The 17480-nt window shown below is 54.6% G+C and overlaps 4 protein-coding genes across 4 annotated transcripts; 3 read left to right on the top strand and 1 right to left on the bottom strand.

The window, feature by feature from the left end:
• Positions 1-423: 423 nt before the first annotated feature.
• Positions 424-1656, bottom strand: E0L32_011483 (uncharacterized protein; the record flags this gene model as incomplete). The annotated part of the gene is made up of 1 exon (XM_031134218.1): positions 424-1656. One exon carries the CDS (start codon positions 1654-1656, stop codon positions 424-426), a length of 1233 nt encoding a protein of 410 aa, XP_031000515.1.
• An 847-nt stretch (positions 1657-2503) lies between these two features.
• On the top strand, positions 2504-4141 carry E0L32_011482 (uncharacterized protein; the record flags this gene model as incomplete). The annotated part of the gene is made up of 1 exon (XM_031134217.1): positions 2504-4141. The coding sequence occupies one exon, from the start codon at positions 2504-2506 to the stop codon at positions 4139-4141; it is 1638 nt and encodes a 545-aa protein (XP_031000514.1).
• Positions 4142-5155: 1014 nt separating this feature from the next.
• Positions 5156-6643, top strand: E0L32_011481 (uncharacterized protein; the record flags this gene model as incomplete). Its single annotated transcript, XM_031134216.1, has 1 exon — positions 5156-6643. One exon carries the CDS (start codon positions 5156-5158, stop codon positions 6641-6643), a length of 1488 nt encoding a protein of 495 aa, XP_031000513.1.
• Positions 6644-12117: 5474 nt separating this feature from the next.
• E0L32_011480 (uncharacterized protein) lies at positions 12118-16026 on the top strand (the record flags this gene model as incomplete). The annotated part of the gene is made up of 2 exons (XM_031134214.1): positions 12118-12387; positions 12457-16026. 2 exons carry the CDS (start codon positions 12118-12120, stop codon positions 16024-16026), a joined length of 3840 nt encoding a protein of 1279 aa, XP_031000512.1.
• Between the last annotated feature and the right edge of the window lie 1454 nt (positions 16027-17480).

The raw sequence follows: 17480 nt of genomic DNA, 5'->3' as shown, positions 1-17480 counted from the left end.
TAAATACCTGGCCGTAGGTCGTGAACAAGTGCCTGGTTGTGAATTGTAGGTTGGCCGCTGTAACACCTCTGTCTGTGCTTCACAGCCTCGGCTTTGCAGTATTTCCTTGTGGTGTAGCTATCCAAGTGACAAGATAGCCAAGGAACTCACCGCACTGGGACGTTTATTACCCATACTTCTCCTGTGAATCACCGGGTCTCAATACATGATGGGCTTTGATGGCATTGCGATACCAAGCACTCGAGCCAACAATAAATGAGAAAAGCACAAAGCATTCTATTGACCAGCAATATGCTAACTTCTTGTATATCTTACACAGCCTCCAAGCACAAACAAATTCCCTCCTCTACCGCCCAGATTGAGTATCCCGTACATCTGATCTATACACACGTGTTGCTCCGAGAAGGCACCTGAAAACACTACCTAAGCGTCCAGATCCTTGAAGACGATAGCCACGGCGAGGCCGCCGCTAGTGTTGCCCTCCACCTGCTTGGGTGCCACAATGACCTTGTCCGGGACCTTGTTGCCGATGGCCTCGCGGTGGTTGGAAAAGGAGAAGAACTTGCTGAAGAAGTTGGGGCTGCCCATGAAGCGCTCGAACTGGGGCGTCCCTCTCTCAAAGGTCAGGACCTGCTTGAACTCCTGGCCCAGGTCGGTGTAGGCCTGCTTGACCATGGCCCAGAACTCCTGGTTCTGCACGTTGGACAGGAAGGCGGCGCGGAAGTTCTTGGCCTTGTCGCCCGCCTCGGCCAGGAACAGCTGCATGCCGACCTCGTTGAGCGGCGTCTTCTTGGCGCCCGTCGCCGTGTCGGCCTCCTTGAAGGCGTCCTGGTAGACGATGAACCGGCCCTCCTTGTCGTACGTGCCGCGGTTGACCAGCTCGCCCCTGCTGTTGCTGACGCGGATCTCGCTCATGAGCTGCGGCGGCACCTTGGGGTCGAAGCCGAGCTCGCCCGAGGTGAAGACCTTGAGCTCCTTGACGTCGCTGGCGGTGACGCCCCGCGCCTCGAGCCTGTACTGGTCGTTGGCGTGGATGTCCAGGAAGGCGTCGTTCTTGGCCACGCCCGCGAGCTCCGCCTCGGTCTGGACGATGGGCGTGTCCTTCTTGCCGCTGCGCAGGACGGCCTCGTAGCTGGTCATCTGCGCGGCTCCCGCGGCGCGGTACGTCTCCATGTCCTGCGGCGGGTTGCCCGTGCCCGAGCCCGAGCCGGGGTTCTCGTCCCCGTTGCGGTTGACGCCCGGCTGGCCCTCGGGGAGGTCCGGGCGCGGAGGCGTCGGCTCGCGGGCCGGCGGGCGGTTGATCGGCACGCCGCCTGTCCGCGATCCGCCGGCGCCGGCACCTGCGCCGGCTCCCGCACCGCCCTCGTTTGGTCTCGTGATGGGCATCTTGGGTAGCGGTGGTGGCGGTGGTGGCTTTGGAGGGATGACGCGTGCGAGGAGGCCCTTGAAGTGATGGTTGATGAAGCCATTGTCGTCACGAGGGACGGCCTCGATCCCATGATCCTCGTCGGACCTCTCGAGAATTAAGGCACTGTCCTGAGTGACTCCTCGTACGGCGACCTCGCCGGTCTGGGCGACGGGCAGTCCCTGGACTACCCCAGAGAGGTTGCCCAGGAACGCGACGGCGAGAAGGCTTGTTGCTAGGGAAGCCCTCATCTTGAAGGAGACAGTGGGATAGCAAAGACTTTGGTATAAGTAGACAAGTAAAAGAGTTTCTGTGGTTTTTAGTTGAGTTGCTGAGCCAGTTCATCTTGCCTTGGATGTTGATGATTCTCTTTCCTTTATACCACGGCATCAACTCCATAGAGCAGGGTGTTTGCATAGAGACCATCTTGGAAGTTGGTCCTCATTTCCACAAACACCACATTTGGATCTTCTGTGAGGCTATGATACTGATACAAGCTTGCGTATAATTGCCACCACGGCCTCACAAAGGGCCTTGTCAGCTTCCCAAATAACATAACCCGCCGCCATGGGTGCTCTGCGCCGCAGTGTTCGGCGCTTAAGATACGCGCAGAAGATCATCGCATTGGCTATTGCGGGAGATGAAACATAAGGTATCTAAAGCTTCGAAACAGAGCTCCATGTCGATTTTACCAGAAACACCGTATATGCAGGAACACATCCGGAAGGGTCAGGACCCGGCGGCGTAAACAGAATGCTGACAGCGACAGCCTGGAGTGACGAGCTGAGCTGGAGGGCTGGTCATCTGGTGGTGACACTGCATCTTTAGATGCTGACTTCGCTGTCCCCCCACACCACCACCACTTTGTGCGACCCTCCACTCCGATCCTTGTGCTCTCATCAACCCCTCCCGCTCCTCCAAAAATACCTTCACTCTTCTCTTTTTTAATCAAAGCGGCTATTCTTGGACGTCTTCTGCTTCTTCTTCCAGCGCTTGCGCTTCGTACCTAGCTTTGAAGCTTGCCAGCGGATCGCCACTCGATACTCAGACCCAACTTGATGCTCAGACGCAAATCGATCACCAAGAGGTCGTGCCAAGATGTTCGACTTCGGAGCCTTACCCAGCGAAATATTGGCCATAATTCTGCAGAACATCATCGTCGAGATCGGGCTTTACAAAGCGGCCCTTCTAAGGGCTGTCAGTCGGTCCTTCGATGCCGCCATCGTTCGCGCCATCTCCGTCGGTCAACCCATCGACCCTCATGATCCGAGAACGCCAGACCTGTGGCGTTCAATGGATGCTACACTCAGAGGCCGCATCGCTTTGTTCAGATCTATCGATGCAGACCCTTCCAAGAGCAGCCAATTCTCGGTCATTGCAGACATCAACCAGACCCTGGACGCCCTGACCGAAGAGGCCCACAAGCAGATCCGGCAATCTCAGCACGAAGCCGTTGCAAAGGCTGTGAGCCAAGCGTGCGCACGCTCCCTATGGGCTGCGAAGATCCGTCCCGACGACCAGCTCAATGAGAAGCTCAAAGCTCAAAACCGGTTGAGCGGTGCCATCGTCATCGGTAGACTGGACATTGTCAAATCGATGCTCTCTCCAGCTTCGCCAGCACCCTCCACCCTTGCGGAAGTCAACGGCGCCTCGCCATATTTGGGAAGGCCGCTGATCCTCGCAGCCGCTTGGGGTCACCTTGATATCGTGCAATATCTCCTGGATAGGGGTGCTCGTCCAGACCTGCTCTTCTGCTGCTACGAAGGCGAGCAGACCGCTAGTCGCGGTTATGGACCCTGGAACCCGGAGTCGGACTTGGCTGGCATTAATCTGTCTGGGCACGCTGAACCACCGGCAAGTGCACTGCATGCCGCTGTCCTCGGAGGCTTCGAAGACATTGTTCGGCTGTTGCTGCAGCCCGGATTCATGCTACCTCCATCAGAAAAGACAGAGTATCTACGCGCAATCTTGGCTGGTGCACGCACGGGCAGTCTTCATCTCATTCGACTTCTCCTGGAAGCAAGCGGTGACAAGCTGTCCGAGATTCGTCACCTTGGGAAGGAGATGATGTATGCCGCCGTTCGTCGTGGCCATGCCGAGGTGATCGATATGCTCCTGGACAATGGCGTTGATATCAACGCCCTTCCCGACCCTGACATCCGCCGCTTTCACGGTACACTTCACTTGGCTTCATCTCTGGGAAACATCAGCATGGTCCGCTATCTCATAGAGCGAGGCGCGGGCATCGAGGCGGTGCTTGTCAACAAAATGGAGTGCTACCCCATCGCAGGAGCTGCACACTGTGGACAGGAAGAAGTAGTGGAGCTCTTACTCGACCACGGAGCTGATCGCAGCACTGCGCTATGGTGCGCCATAGACGGAGGTCAACTGCGAGTAGTCAAGCTCTTGCTCGACCGCTTTCCAGACATGCTGCAAAGGGAGGGCATGGGACACCACCCCGGCATGATAGCACTTGTCAAGGCGATAGGGGCCCGGCAACTGGCGATAATGACCATGCTGGTCGAGGCTGGAGTCTCGCTCAACGACCCTTACGACGGGCCTCCCTGGCTCGCGATCAACATGGCCAAAGACCGCGTTGGAGCTTGGGTGGTCGAGCACATGCTGAAGCTCGGCGCCAAGGATACACCCTTGCCCATCATGAAGGAGAAGTACCAATGTACTGCGCGTGGGGTGTTGCTTGAGGCAGATACGTGGAACTGGGTTGGCAGATACTAACTGTCCTGTTCTTCCTCTTGTTACTTCTTAGGTGGTATTGGTGGTAGTATAGAGCAATGGAACGTTCAACTCTGACAAGGCGCACAAGACATGAATACTTGATCGTAGTGAGATATCTGGCTACCAAAAAATACACAGAGTAGATGCAGCGAGGAAACTCAAATGTCAACAATACCACCAATATACAAGAGACAAATGTTCCTCCACCATGATCCTTAAAACTACTTGACTAAGAAGTTGTTCGAAGACTAAGTGGGAAACCTTGGTTTGTGTCTACAGTGAACCCTTGTAGGCTGACTCGTACTCCCCCACACACACTGCCAGGTGTGAGTCGTTCGGGTCTGACCAGATCCGGTAGAATAGTTCTAGATGACAGATGACGCTTGCGTACCTGCAGTCAGCACCGGCTATTCCCAGAGAGCCCCAAAAATATGTGGCGCGTAGCCGCCCAATGGGACGGGGTGTGGGGAGGTGGCACAGAAGTCTCTGGGTGCGTTTCAGTGTCCAATGAGGACTTGAACCGTTCAACCCAAGGTTCAGTTGAATGAGATTGTCGTACAAGCTTACGGCGGCTGAGCCGGGCGTTGAAACGTGGGAACTCCACGACTATTGTTGGAGATCTTTAATCAAACGATTTTTATGTCTTGATAGGACTGGACAACGCTATGGTCCATGATCTTCATCTTCCATGGCTCGTATCTGCTTACTCCTATTTCCATCATCATGATGATGGCAGTGTTGCAAGGATGGTTTCGGATGGATTACGCCGCACAAAGATGAGAAATTAAATCTTGAAAGACACCATCTCGAGTGAACTGATATTCTCCTACACTAGCAACGAGATACCAAGAGGCTTATGACTTGGTAGATAAATATCATGTGTCCGAACACCATCATGCCCATTCCATTGAACTATCATTACCACATCATCAACCTCTCGAGCACTTTCCTATCACTCTACACGGAGTTCATTAAGCATTTGTATGATTGTATTTCTTTCTATAGCAGCACGCCATGGCTCAAGTCGCTTCAGCCATCCTGATCAATGCGGTCTTCTCGATCCCATTGATCCTCAGTCTCTTCCCTTCACCCCAGCCAATGACTGCTTCTGTCAGAATCGCGGCCGGGAGTCTCAGCTTCCATCCGGAGATTGACGGAACTAGCACAGGGGGTGACATGCCCAACTTTGAGCTCTACGACGTCCGAGGCGGGCTCCTCGGCAGAAAATATAGCAACAACGCCCTTGTCAGTGGCGCCGAGACCTCCAACGACCACGTCGGAGACGGCCAGGTCCGCGACATCGAGATCAGCACGACGGGCACCCCCGAGTACATCAAGCTCGGGTACATGAACGAAGACTCGGACGACCCGCTGTGCATCGCCTACCTGCAGGTCACGTCGGCCCGCGGCGCAGACTTCCTCACCTGGAACGGCGAGTACGGCAAGCAGTGCGGCATGAAGTGGTACCCCAGCCAGCTGCGGTACCCGGGGGACAGCGACTCCTTCCGGCCGGCCTGCGTCTGGATCGGCAACCACGACGCCAGCATGCCGCGGGGCCTCACGCTCAAGCTGACCGACTTCTCCGGGCAGTCGGCCGACAGGGCCGCCGCGGCGGGCCGCCAGTGGACCGCCAACAACGACCTCATCTGCAAGGCGCCCGGCCGCATGCTGTTCTGGAAGACGCTCAACGCCAAGACGGACTGCCTGCCCTACTACAACCGCATCCCGGCGCGCAGCCCCGAGGGCGAGGACCAGAACCCGCTCGAGATCATGGGCGGGCACACCCTCAAGGAGGGCTGCGACCCGGGCAAGCCCTGGATCGACGTCGACCTGCGGCCTCCGCCGCCCGCCGGAGACGGCGCGTTCGGCGGCGTCGCGTCTGCCATCCCCGCGCCCATCCCCAACGGCGCGGGCTCGTTTGGCGGGGTCTCGGGCTCGATCCCTATCGACGACCCGACGACGAAGATCGGCGCGGGGTCCTTTGGCGGGGTGGCGGGCTTCATCCCCATCCCGACCTCGACCACGACGTCGCTCAGGGGCGGCCTGCTGTCCACCATGTCCGCGCAGCCGGTCGGGCCCACGCCGGAGCCGACGCTGCTGGGCGACCCCAACGAGAAGCGGAGCAGCGACGACGCCGACGCAGATGTCAAGAGGCGCCGCGAGTCGCGGCTCAAGACGAGGCGGGCCCTGCGCGCCAGGAAGGACCCGTGCGTCAACAGCCTCACCATCAGCGAGCACGGCGAGCACAGCGCGACCGAGGTCTGCGGCAGCAAGAACTCCTGGGGCGCCGACTTCGTGTCCACGGTCGAGAGGCGGTACTGCGACATGTGCACGCGCGAGGTGTGGCCGCTGTGCGAGGAGGGCGCCGTCGACAAGGGCTGCTTCCACGTCGGGCGGCGGGAGCTGGTGCTCGACGACGGCGCCGATGAGGCTGCTGGGCTGCTGGGCAGGCGGGACGAGCTGCAGAAGGACTTTGCGCGTGTTGAGCACTGGAAGGCTTAGAGGTTGGGTTTAGAGATACGCGGAAATGGGTCTGTTTCATTGGTGAATTTTGCATGGAGAGCTCGTGTATTGGTTAGTGTATTTGTCCGTGTATTCTCAGCGGAGATGACGATGTCCTATAGAGAGCAGCTGGTTTGCTTGTTTTTGTTAGCATTTTGATTAGGATCTATTCTACGGAACAAATCTTCAAGTTTCAATGCATACTTTCGAGTTGGTGTCATGTCCTTCTTTTCGATAGGTAGATCAAGCATCTCTGGCATATTAAAACCGGACGGTCTCTTGAACCTATTGACTGTTTCACTATCATTCTTTGGTTATCCCCATGTGAGGTATCATACTCATGGTGCAAGAGAAACCGTTTGCTGCATTGTGGAAATTATGTTGCGCGATGGAGAGATAGTCTAGATATTTTGCCCATAACAATCATCCCTCTACTTTCGGTCGTTTCGCAGACACAAAAGCGATCCATGTGAGCGACTCAGAAGACAGACACCTGATGTTCCAATCACGTTTGTCCAGTTAATTCGGTTCTAAGTGCATACACTTCTACTTCATATTAAAGGGAGACTCTTCTGCTTCAGTCCTTGTAAATAAAATCTCGTCATTACTCTCTACAGTCCACCAAGTTCTGTCACCTCAAACTTTTATCACACCTTCCAGCAATATTACCTAGCCCACTTTATCGACCTGTCTTTTCCCAGCACTAATCACAACAACTCAACCCATCTTGATCCATCAGGGCAAAGCCCATACCCAAGAATGCAAGCACTCAAACAGATCGCAGTCGACTTATCGCGCGGACGTAGCTCGTGTTCCTAGTGGGTTTACCTTTTGGTTAGCCAGATGACTAAGTGAGGTGCGGTTCCAAGGCATAATCCCGAAGGCAAAGAAAGTACCCGACCTCCCTCCAGCCCAGAGACTTAAGAAGGATGACATATATGGATCGTCATTGCCCGAGAACAAGAAGCAGAGTTCCCGGGCTCAGAAGATTAGCTTGCTCAACAACGTCCAAGTGCGATCATTGAGAGGTCCCCACCTTCTGAGTTGCTCGTAAAGGCCAGCGTGCTTTAAGCCGTCATAGATAGCGCCATCACTTCAAGACTGATGGGATGACAATAGCTCAACCGATTCGTTGCGAGCAGCAAGGGATAGGTGACTCTAGTACATGGAAAGGTGTGATACCACGATTCGTTTCAGGCCACCCTTGTCAACAAAAAGACAAAAGGGGTGGAAAGAGACGATAGAAGAGAAGCCTGGCAGAGGAGGATAGAAGAGACAAAGGAGAATAGAAGAGAAGCCTGGCAGAGGAGGATGGAAGAGACAGAGGAGAATAGAAGAGACAGAGGAGGATAGAAGAGACAAAGGAGGATGGAAGAGAAGCCTGGCAGAGGAGGATAGAAGAGAAGCCTGGCAGAAGAGGATGGAAGAGACAGAGGAGGATGGAAGAGACAGAGGATAATGGAGGATATATATAGAGTGGGATATCACCTAGAGTTCTTACTCGATTCTCTTGAGCTTAGGAGCAAGGTTTTTCCAAATGCAAACACAAGCATCATTTGAAAGAGCCTTCCTATATCTCTTGCTATGTATTTCTCTGGGCTGAGAAGGAGGCAAAGAACAAGGCCCTCGGTCTTCTTTCCACTTCTGGTAGATGATCCTCTGGATACATCACCAGGATACGTCGTCCGGGACTCCATACACTTCAAGAGGAAGCTGCAAGACGGCACAAACATGACAGGGGCTTGACAAGCACAAATCTGTGGCACAGAAAAGCCTGGACACCTGGGGGCAAACGGGGCAAACAGAAAATGTTTTGGGTGATGGACAGTGAGCAATGGCGAACAATCTTCAAGACCTTTCTGCATGGAAGCTTCAAGAGCCGCTATCACGGTCCCTACGCCTCTTGCTCTTTGCAGACGGATTGCCGTAGCAGTTATGTAAAGTAAATAGAACGATCCTAAGCAACAACCTTTCTTCTTGCCATAGGAATACGTCATTAATACACGATGGTGAGAGAGCCTGACAAGAACATATTAGACATCTGGAGAGGAATAGACAATCAGTTCCGCCCTTACCCTGCCATGTGTTATCAGACAGGGAAGTCATGCTTTACTGCAGGCCATTGCCTAGATCGCTACGTAGAAGTTCCTACTTTCCTGATTGAGATAGGAAGGTAAGTACCTATAAAGCACCCAGGTAAAAAAGAGCGCGCCCTTCTGGTGAGACAGGGCTTTAGGAACATCTCGGAGCACGACACTAATGTGATCGCGGTAACCGCACTAACCAAACTGCCTACATTTTGCCGGGTTCATTACCCTCTAGGTTGATAACTGAATGCTACGAGATTGCTACGAGTAGTTTGATGATGGCTGTTGGGTTAAAGCAGTCGATACTAATAATGATGGTAATGATGACAATCAATTGAAAATGGTCATCTGTCGTGTTTTATGTTGATGCCACAGCAAGAAAATAACAGTTTGAAAGTGCGGTGAGATGTCGTCAGGCTAGAAAGAGTTGTCCAATGAGTGTCATGGCACAGGATCACAGGGTTCGAGGCATGCTGCGAATGATCGCTATATTTGAGAAAAGAAGATGAAGAAAAAAAAAGGAAAGAGGAAGATCTACAGTTGCGTGTAGGCACGCTTTGTGTGGTTGCGCACAAGCCACATTGCGTACAGGCCATAGTGCACTGCCCTAACAATGAGGAGGAGATAGGAGTGAAATGAATGGAACAAAAAAAAAGGTGCTTCTGTACCACATATGTCTCGAACACACAACCTTGCGGTTGGTAACGTTTTTAATCCCACTGAACCATTCTGCCCGAAGGCGGCGTAAATAAGGGTGAAGAAAATATAAGTACTTAACAGTATGTCCCACTATTTAATGGCTGCCTCTTCACAGGATTCGATTACTAAAGATGGCAACAGTTTTGGTTATAGCCACTCGATCAAGATTGCACCATATTTCTAGGCAGCTAGTAGATGTTCCTTTTGTACCTTCATAAATTGCATGGCGTGCTACCTGTCTTTTCCTCTTCCAGGCAGACTTCGACAACAAGATACAGGCACGCGTCATGGAGGTGCGTTCGAGTTCGATACTGGCCAAGTCTTCTGGTCCCTAACGGCGAGTCGGACTAACAGGCGGCTAGAAGACTTCCCTCTTCTCAGTGCAGATCCTGCATACCATACCTGATGAACCCACCGATGCGTCGAGTCCCGACGGCTGGCTATGCCGGCTCCTGCCTACGTCCTACCGCACCGAGTCTGGCGACCTGGCTGCTCCGGGGCGACATGTCAAGTCAAAACTGTTCTGATCTTAGAACGGAAGGACGGGCTACTAGATTCAACGTTTTCTTACTGAGAAAAATTGCAGGCTCGGCCTTTGAAAGACAGTCGAGCCGGCGTGTCGACGTCCACAGAGCCATCAGCAAGCATGAGGAAGAGGATGGCTCGCAGCACACAGACAAGGTCTTGGAAGTCACTACAGAACTCGATATCGAAGTCAGCAAGGAACGTCTCAAACAGGGCTAGGCTCCATATCACACTTCTTATACACAGCAAGCTGGTCATAATCCCAGTCTCCTATCTACTGCTTCATCCAGCAGGCATCCAGCAGCCCGTCACTACAGCTAGTTGTGGCCATCTAGAGGACCACATAGAGGAAGGACTCGAGGTCGTGACGGTAGGTGACGCTTTCGGATGAGGACGCCAATGGCCACAAACAAGGGTATCCCAACACAGGTCCGGCCGTCCGGCAGAATGTCCTCGAGTGGGGAGGCCAGGTCGAGCATGCCCTGGGGTTCGAGCGGGCCACGGTGCAGCCTAGAAAACAGTGCTAAAGTCCAGCTAGGAGCCTTAGGTAGAGTTCCAGCTGGAAGCCCTAGCAGGGGTTCCAGCTAGGAACGGCAGCTAAGAAACCCCGCCAAACCCTCCGAAACCAGCTCAAAAGTGGGGTAGGCCCTGGGAAACGCAGCTGGGAAACACAGCTAGGGAGGAGAGACGGCGGGAGGAGGAGACACGACAGGAGGAGGAGCAGAACAAAGGGCACACCTGAGAGTCCAGTCGCATTTGATCGAAGAGGGCATTACAATGATGTTAGGGTGCATATCATACAGTATCTGCTCTATCTCCCTATTGGTCTTAGCATTGTTTAGGTCAGGCAATCTAATTGTCTGGCGTTTCAATTAGCAGAGCTAGGCTCCTTCCTAAACATCTGCTTCAGTTCCATCTTATACATATAATACTCTTCTACCTTTATCTTAATGACTTTTGCGGCATCTTCAGACCAAAATTTGGACAAGAACTCTTCCTGCTTGAACACCGGACCCGAAAATCTAGGACAAATATGATACGTAAAAAGAGGATACATTGCATTGGTGGCCATGATGCTATGCCAGAACCACATGCCTCCCGAACCTCAGGTCTCATGCATAATCTATATCAGTGAGAGACCATACTTGGTTGCGACCTTGCACTCTTCCTCAAATATACACATAAATTCCTCTCGGATCTTATCAAACTCGATAAAGCGGTCTTTTCCTATCTCGTCGATAGCACAACCTGTTACCTAGTACGGAACGGACAAGGTTTCCACAGGTAGAGCACATAACCACTTAAGGTCTATAAAGCAGGTTACGTTCCAGTTGTTATCGACAAAGATATTGCTGGCATGAAGATCGTCGAGCTGGAGGAAGAAACGTCCGTTCCATTGTTCCCGCCGAACGAAATGGTGTGCCAGAGCGCGGAGCATGACCTTAGCGGCCATCTCACCGTGGCAATCCTTTTCATCGAAGATTGCATTTAGATGACTCAAGAAGCGCTTATCATGGAAGGTGAAAAGGTCTGCGATAAAAGACTGTATGGATGGATATGTGTTGTTCCTCTATATGGTCCTCAGTGTACCGTCATTTTCCAGCAGCATAATAGAGCAGGTCAAGGGCCGATTTGTCAGTGTGATTGTGCTTCGAGACCTGAGTTGAAGTCGTCCGTCCTGGAACGAGCCCCTGTCAATCAATCCTTAGTCAGCGCCAAAACTTGTCTGTGCTGTCCGCGTGATGATGTGGCGGCGGATCGTCCTTGCCAAATACGGCATAATGACGCAGAAACAGCTTTGGGTACCCGCCCGCCATGACGGGCAGCTCCTTCCTTCCCCAGGAACGGGACAGTTGAAACCCACACCTGCTGCATCAGCTGCTCAGGTACCTTCCCGATCTCGCCCGCCACCACACTTTACTGTGCCTCGTGCCCTCGAAACGTCACCACTCCCTCCCAACCGTAAGCTCCGAGGTCCATCCCCAACCAAAACATCTTCGCCCTCGCCGCACACGACACGCAGACCGCCTCTCCAAAACGATCATCTCCGACCTGTCGCAAAGTATCGTCATTTTCTGTGTGATACTGTGATCTCTGCTCGATAAACACATCCTTCGCTGTCGGACCATCCGGCATCTGCCACCAGCTGCAACTCTCGCCGCGATGGCCGCGCTGCTCAGGGCCGTCGCTGCGGGCGGCCTGGTCCTGGCTGGTCTGGGGAGCGCCGTGGCCGCAGAACCATTTACGGCGAAGCATGAGGCCGGGCGCTGCGCCATGCGCGGGCACTGCGGGAAGAAGGGTTTCTTTGGAAAGGAGCTGCCCTGCGTAGACAATGGCCTGGCCGAAGACCCAGACGCCGAGCTTCGGGAAGAGCTGGTCGCCCTGTGTGGACCGAAATGGAGCTCCGGTTCCGTTTGCTGCAACATGGAGCAGGTATGTGCTGACTGCTGTCCGCGTTTGGTGTCATGCGCACCTGACTGACTTGGCGTTCCGGCGCAACAGGTGAAAGCGATGAAGGACAACTTTGGCACCCCAAGCCAACTCATCTCATCGTGCCCTGCCTGCAAAGAGAACTTCTTCAACCTGTTCTGCACATTCACGTGCTCTCCCGACCAATCTCTCTTCATCAACATCACGCAAGCGCAAGAAAACAAGGGCAAGCTCCGGGTCGCCGAGTTGGATCAGTTAATATCGAAGGAATATGGGAGCGGGTTCTACGACAGCTGTAAAGATGTCAAGTTCGGACCCACCAACTCGAAGGCAATGGACTTTATCGGCGGAGGGGCCAAGAACTACACGTCCTTCTTGAAATTTCTGGGTGATGAGAAAGCATTGGGTTCGCCGTTTCAAATCAACTTCCCGACAGGCGACTATCGCGAGCCGGGGATGGGACCCACGGACATGAAGCCGAAGAAATGCAACGACGAGGATCCGAACTTCCGATGCGCTTGCGTCGACTGTCCTGTAGTCTGCCCGGAGCTGCCAGATGTCGCCGAGAGCGGATCTTGCAAAGTCGGTGTCCTGCCATGCCTCTCGTTCGCCGCCATATTCACGTACAGCATTCTGCTCTTCTCTTTTATCGCTGCTATCGCAGGGCATGTCGCCTGGAGGAAGCATGCTAAGCGACGCAACGAGCGGCTTCGGCTGTTGCAGGATGCTTCACCAAGCGATGACGAGGACGAGGGGGACCTGGTACATAACGCGGCAATGCTCGACCGGCCCCAACGGAACTACAAGATCAACGCGATCTGCGATTCTGCCTTTAGCAAGCTCGGCCACCTGGCTGCTAGATTTCCTGGCATCACCATCACGAGCACTCTTATCATTGTTGCCATCCTGAGTGTTGGTCTGATCCGTTTCGATATCGAGAAAGACCCAGCGCGATTGTGGGTCAGCCCAACCTCTGACGCGGCCCGAGAGAAGGCCTTCTTTGACTCAAATTTCGGACCGTTCTACCGCGCGGAAAAGATCTTCCTTGTCAACGATACTCATGCTGAGGGCGAGGGACCGGTCCTGAGCTACGACAACATCATCTGGTGGATGGGCGTCGAGAAGGGCATCCGTCGTCTTAAGGGGCCTCGCTTTGGAGCTACACTGCAGGACGTTTGCTTCAAGCCGACCGGCTCGGCTTGTGTCGTTCAGTCCGTCGCTGGGTGGTTTGAAGACGAGCCCGCCATGGTCAGCCGTAGCACGTGGAAGGACGATCTCCGGAGGTGCGCTGAGTCGCCCGTGGAATGCCGCCCCGAGTATGGCCAGCCAATCGATGCTGATATGATCCTTGGTGGTTACTCGAGTCTGGACGAGATTGCTGAGGCACCTGCCATGACTGTTACTTGGGTTGTCAACAACTACGCCGAGGGTAGCTCCGAAGTGGCTCGAGCCATGGACTGGGAGTCTGCGCTCAAGAATCGCCTGCTTGACCTGCAAGACGAGGCTGCTGCACGGGGGCTGAGGCTGTCCTTCTCCACGGAAATCAGTCTCGAGGAGGAGCTGAACAAGTCTACCAACACCGACGCCAAGATCATTGTTATCAGCTACGTCATCATGTTCCTGTACGCATCTATCGCTCTCGGCTCCACGACGATGTCATTGCGAGACCTCCTGCGCAACCCTGCGGTGTCTTTGGTCGAGTCCAAGTTCACTCTGGGCGTCGTCGGAATTATCATTGTTCTGATGTCGATCACCTCGTCGCTTGGGCTATTCTCGTGGGCCGGCCTCAAGGTCACGCTGATTATTGTCGATGTCATCCCCTTCATTGTGTTGGCTGTTGGTGTCGACAACATCTTCCTCATCGTGCACGAGTTTGAGCGCGTCAACATCAGCCACCCTGATGACGAGGTCGAGCAAAGGATTTCGCGGGCGTTGGGCCGCATGGGCCCGTCAATTCTGTTCTCGGCCATCACTGAGACCATCTCTTTCGCCCTTGGCGCCTTCGTCGGAATGCCTGCCGTTCGCAACTTTGCCATCTACGCTGCTGGGGCCGTCTTCATCAACGCGATCTTGCAGGTGACCATGTTCATCTCGGTGCTGACACTCAACCAGCACAGAGTTGAGGACTCCCGGGCAGACTGCTTCCCGTGCATCCAAGTCAGAGCTGCTCGAGTGCATCTTAATGGTAGCGGTGGCAGTATGGGCACAAGGCTCTACGAGGCACCTGAAGAAAGTCTCCTCCAGCGGTTTATCCGGAGACGCTATGCTCCGGCGTTGCTCGGGAAGAAGGTCAAGGCAGTCGTTGTTGTCGTCTTTCTGGGTCTTTTCACTGCTGGAATCTCATTGATTCCTGAGGTTCCGCTGGGTCTAGATCAGCGGGTGGCTATTCCCGATGACTCCTACCTGATCCCTTACTTCAACGACCTGTACGATTATTTCGAATCTGGTCCTCCGGTGTACTTTGTCACAAGGGATCTCAACGTCACGCAGCGGAAACATCAGCAGGATATTTGCTCTCGCTTCTCTACGTGCAACCAGCTCTCACTTACTGGCATCCTCGAGCAAGAGCGCAAGAGACCCGAGGTATCCTACATTGCCACCCCCACCGCCAGCTGGATCGATGATTTCTTCCTCTGGCTGAATCCCGATTTCGAGTCTTGCTGTGTGGAGCACGGCAAGCCCTGCTTTGCTGGGCGCGACCCGCCGTGGAACACCACATTGTACGGCATGCCCGTGGGCGACGAGTTCATCCACTACGTCGAGAAATTCCTGAGCGCAAAGACGACGGATGACTGTCCGCTGGCCGGCCAGGCTGCCTACGGCCAATCTGTCGTCGTGGACGAGGAGAAGGAGACCATCCCAGCGAGCAACTTCCGAACCATGCATACGCCCCTCCGCAGCCAGGATGACTTTATCAAGGCATACGCTTCTGCAAGGCGCATCGCGGCTGACATTTCAAAGAGCACCGGAGCCGACGTCTTCCCTTACAGCGTCTTCTACATCTTCTTCGACCAGTATGCTTCCATCGTCGGCCTTACTGCTTCGCTCCTGGGTGCGGCCATTGCCATCATCCTCATTGTGGCCACCATCCTGCTGGGGTCTCTTGTGACTGCAGCCGTCGTCACGGTGACGGTCATCATGACCATCGTGGACATCATCGGCGCGATGGCCGTCATGGGCGTCTCGCTCAATGCCGTGTCGCTCGTGAACCTGATCATCTGCGTGGGCATCGCGGTCGAGTTCTGCGCGCACATCGCCCGGGCCTTCCAGTTCCCCGCCCGCGCGCTGATGGAGCAGGCCAAGAACAGGTTCCGGGGCCGCGACGCGCGGGCCTGGACGGCGCTCACCAACGTCGGCGGGTCGGTCTTCTCGGGCATCACGGTGACGAAGCTCCTGGGCGTGACGGTGCTGGCGTTCACCCGCAGCAAGATCTTTGAGATCTACTACTTCCGGGTCTGGGTCGCGCTCGTGGCCTTTGCGGCGACGCACGCGCTCGTGTTCCTGCCCGTCGCGCTGAGCCTGGTCGGCGGGGAGGGCTACGTTGACCCCGAGGGCGAGGGCGGGCTGGAGGATGACCTCACTAGCAGGCGGTATCGGGCTATGGTTCCTGACGATGATAGTGACTCTGACGGAGAGTGGTGAGGGCGAGGGAGCTTGCGAGGGGTGGTGTGTGATGCATGCATACAAGAGCGTAGACAGGGGGATGCCCAGAGCAAATGTGTTGGAAAGGCGTTTTTTTTCCCCGGGGGATTGTATTGGAAGCACGGGACATATATCTAGCTAGCGATGGCATTGCACAATCGTTGGAATTCTATCTTATTTCTATGGCGTTGGCAGACTTGAGCCGGAAGCAAGCGCTGGGAGGTCTGCTCGGATAGAAGACACACTGATGAGTGCACGTAGCGCTGTGAGTTCCCAAATAAAAATACCCTGCAAGCGCCAGGGCACTGGCCAGCTTCTTGCTATCGATTCCAAACTTGATGATACGCAACGGTTCTGCTTGAACATTCAAGCAAGTGAGCGATTGTAGCGAATCAAGACCTCCAGTCTGGTCGCCTACAAGCGGCGCTGGTGGAAAACCCGCGGCGACACTAACTGCCGACGAGCAGATCCGATAAGGCCGATGGGACCTCCAGCTACCTATCTCAAGGTTCTCAAAAGAACCGCCGCGACGCCTCATCCTGGGGGCCAGTGGCCCATGCAGCAAACTCACCACTCAATTTCGGCACATCTTGCCTGGGGGGCCTAATTTACAGTGCTTTACTGTTTGGACGCACACATGTTCAAGTTCTGCAGCTTTCCCTGGAAATACGACATGTAACCCTGGGACCCGATTGTGAGACCAACGAGCGCGGATGGCCGGATGAGGATTGAGCGGCTGCTTCGTTTCGTGTCAGGCAATGTTTTGGGAGAACAGCACCCTTGCGTCTTGTCTACTTGTAGGTAGGTTATTCTTGTTTGTTGGTTGGGATATTGAGGCTAGTGATAATCTAGATATTCCACGATACAGGAACAATTGGGTGTCTACACCAGCGGAACAATGTTCGTCCCCCAGAGGAAACAGACACTGCGAGTCAAGGTTGGAGAGTGGCCCCAGTGCCCGCAGTGCCCGCCAGCTAGCGTGGCTCGCGTAGGTGGCGGCGCGGCGGCGGCTGGGTGGAGGATTGTTCCCCGTTCCGTCATCGAAGAACTCTGCATTGAACCAACGAGCGCGCGCTACTGCAAGGCCAGAATTGTTCCCCGGTACAGGTTCCTCTTTCGCCTCACTTGTCTTGTCGCTTGGGGGGGAGTTGCTTTGCCAGAGGTCCTTTGTACACCGTGACGCCGTCGTCGAGCGGGAGTCCGGGATTAAACCAGCACCCACCACCACCACCAGCGTCATCAGCCGGAGTGAGTGACGATGCTGGCACACACAATGGTTCTTTTGCGCGCCCCCCCCACACCGAGCATCCGTGAACACCACGTCGAATCAGTACCGCTTATGGGTGCGGTTCTCGAAAAAGGGTTTGTTACATGCATCTCGTACGGGTGTGCTCGATCCCTCGTGACGAGGACGAGGTTTGAAGAAGTCGTCGCGGCAGACCAGGAACGACAGA

The sequence above is a fragment of the Thyridium curvatum genome (assembly GCF_004353045.1).
Source record: "Thyridium curvatum strain D216 chromosome Unknown NODE_108_length_111781_cov_84.672649, whole genome shotgun sequence".
Lineage (NCBI taxonomy): Eukaryota > Fungi > Ascomycota > Sordariomycetes > Thyridiales > Thyridiaceae > Thyridium > Thyridium curvatum.
This window is presented reverse-complemented; position numbering and strand designations above follow the sequence as displayed.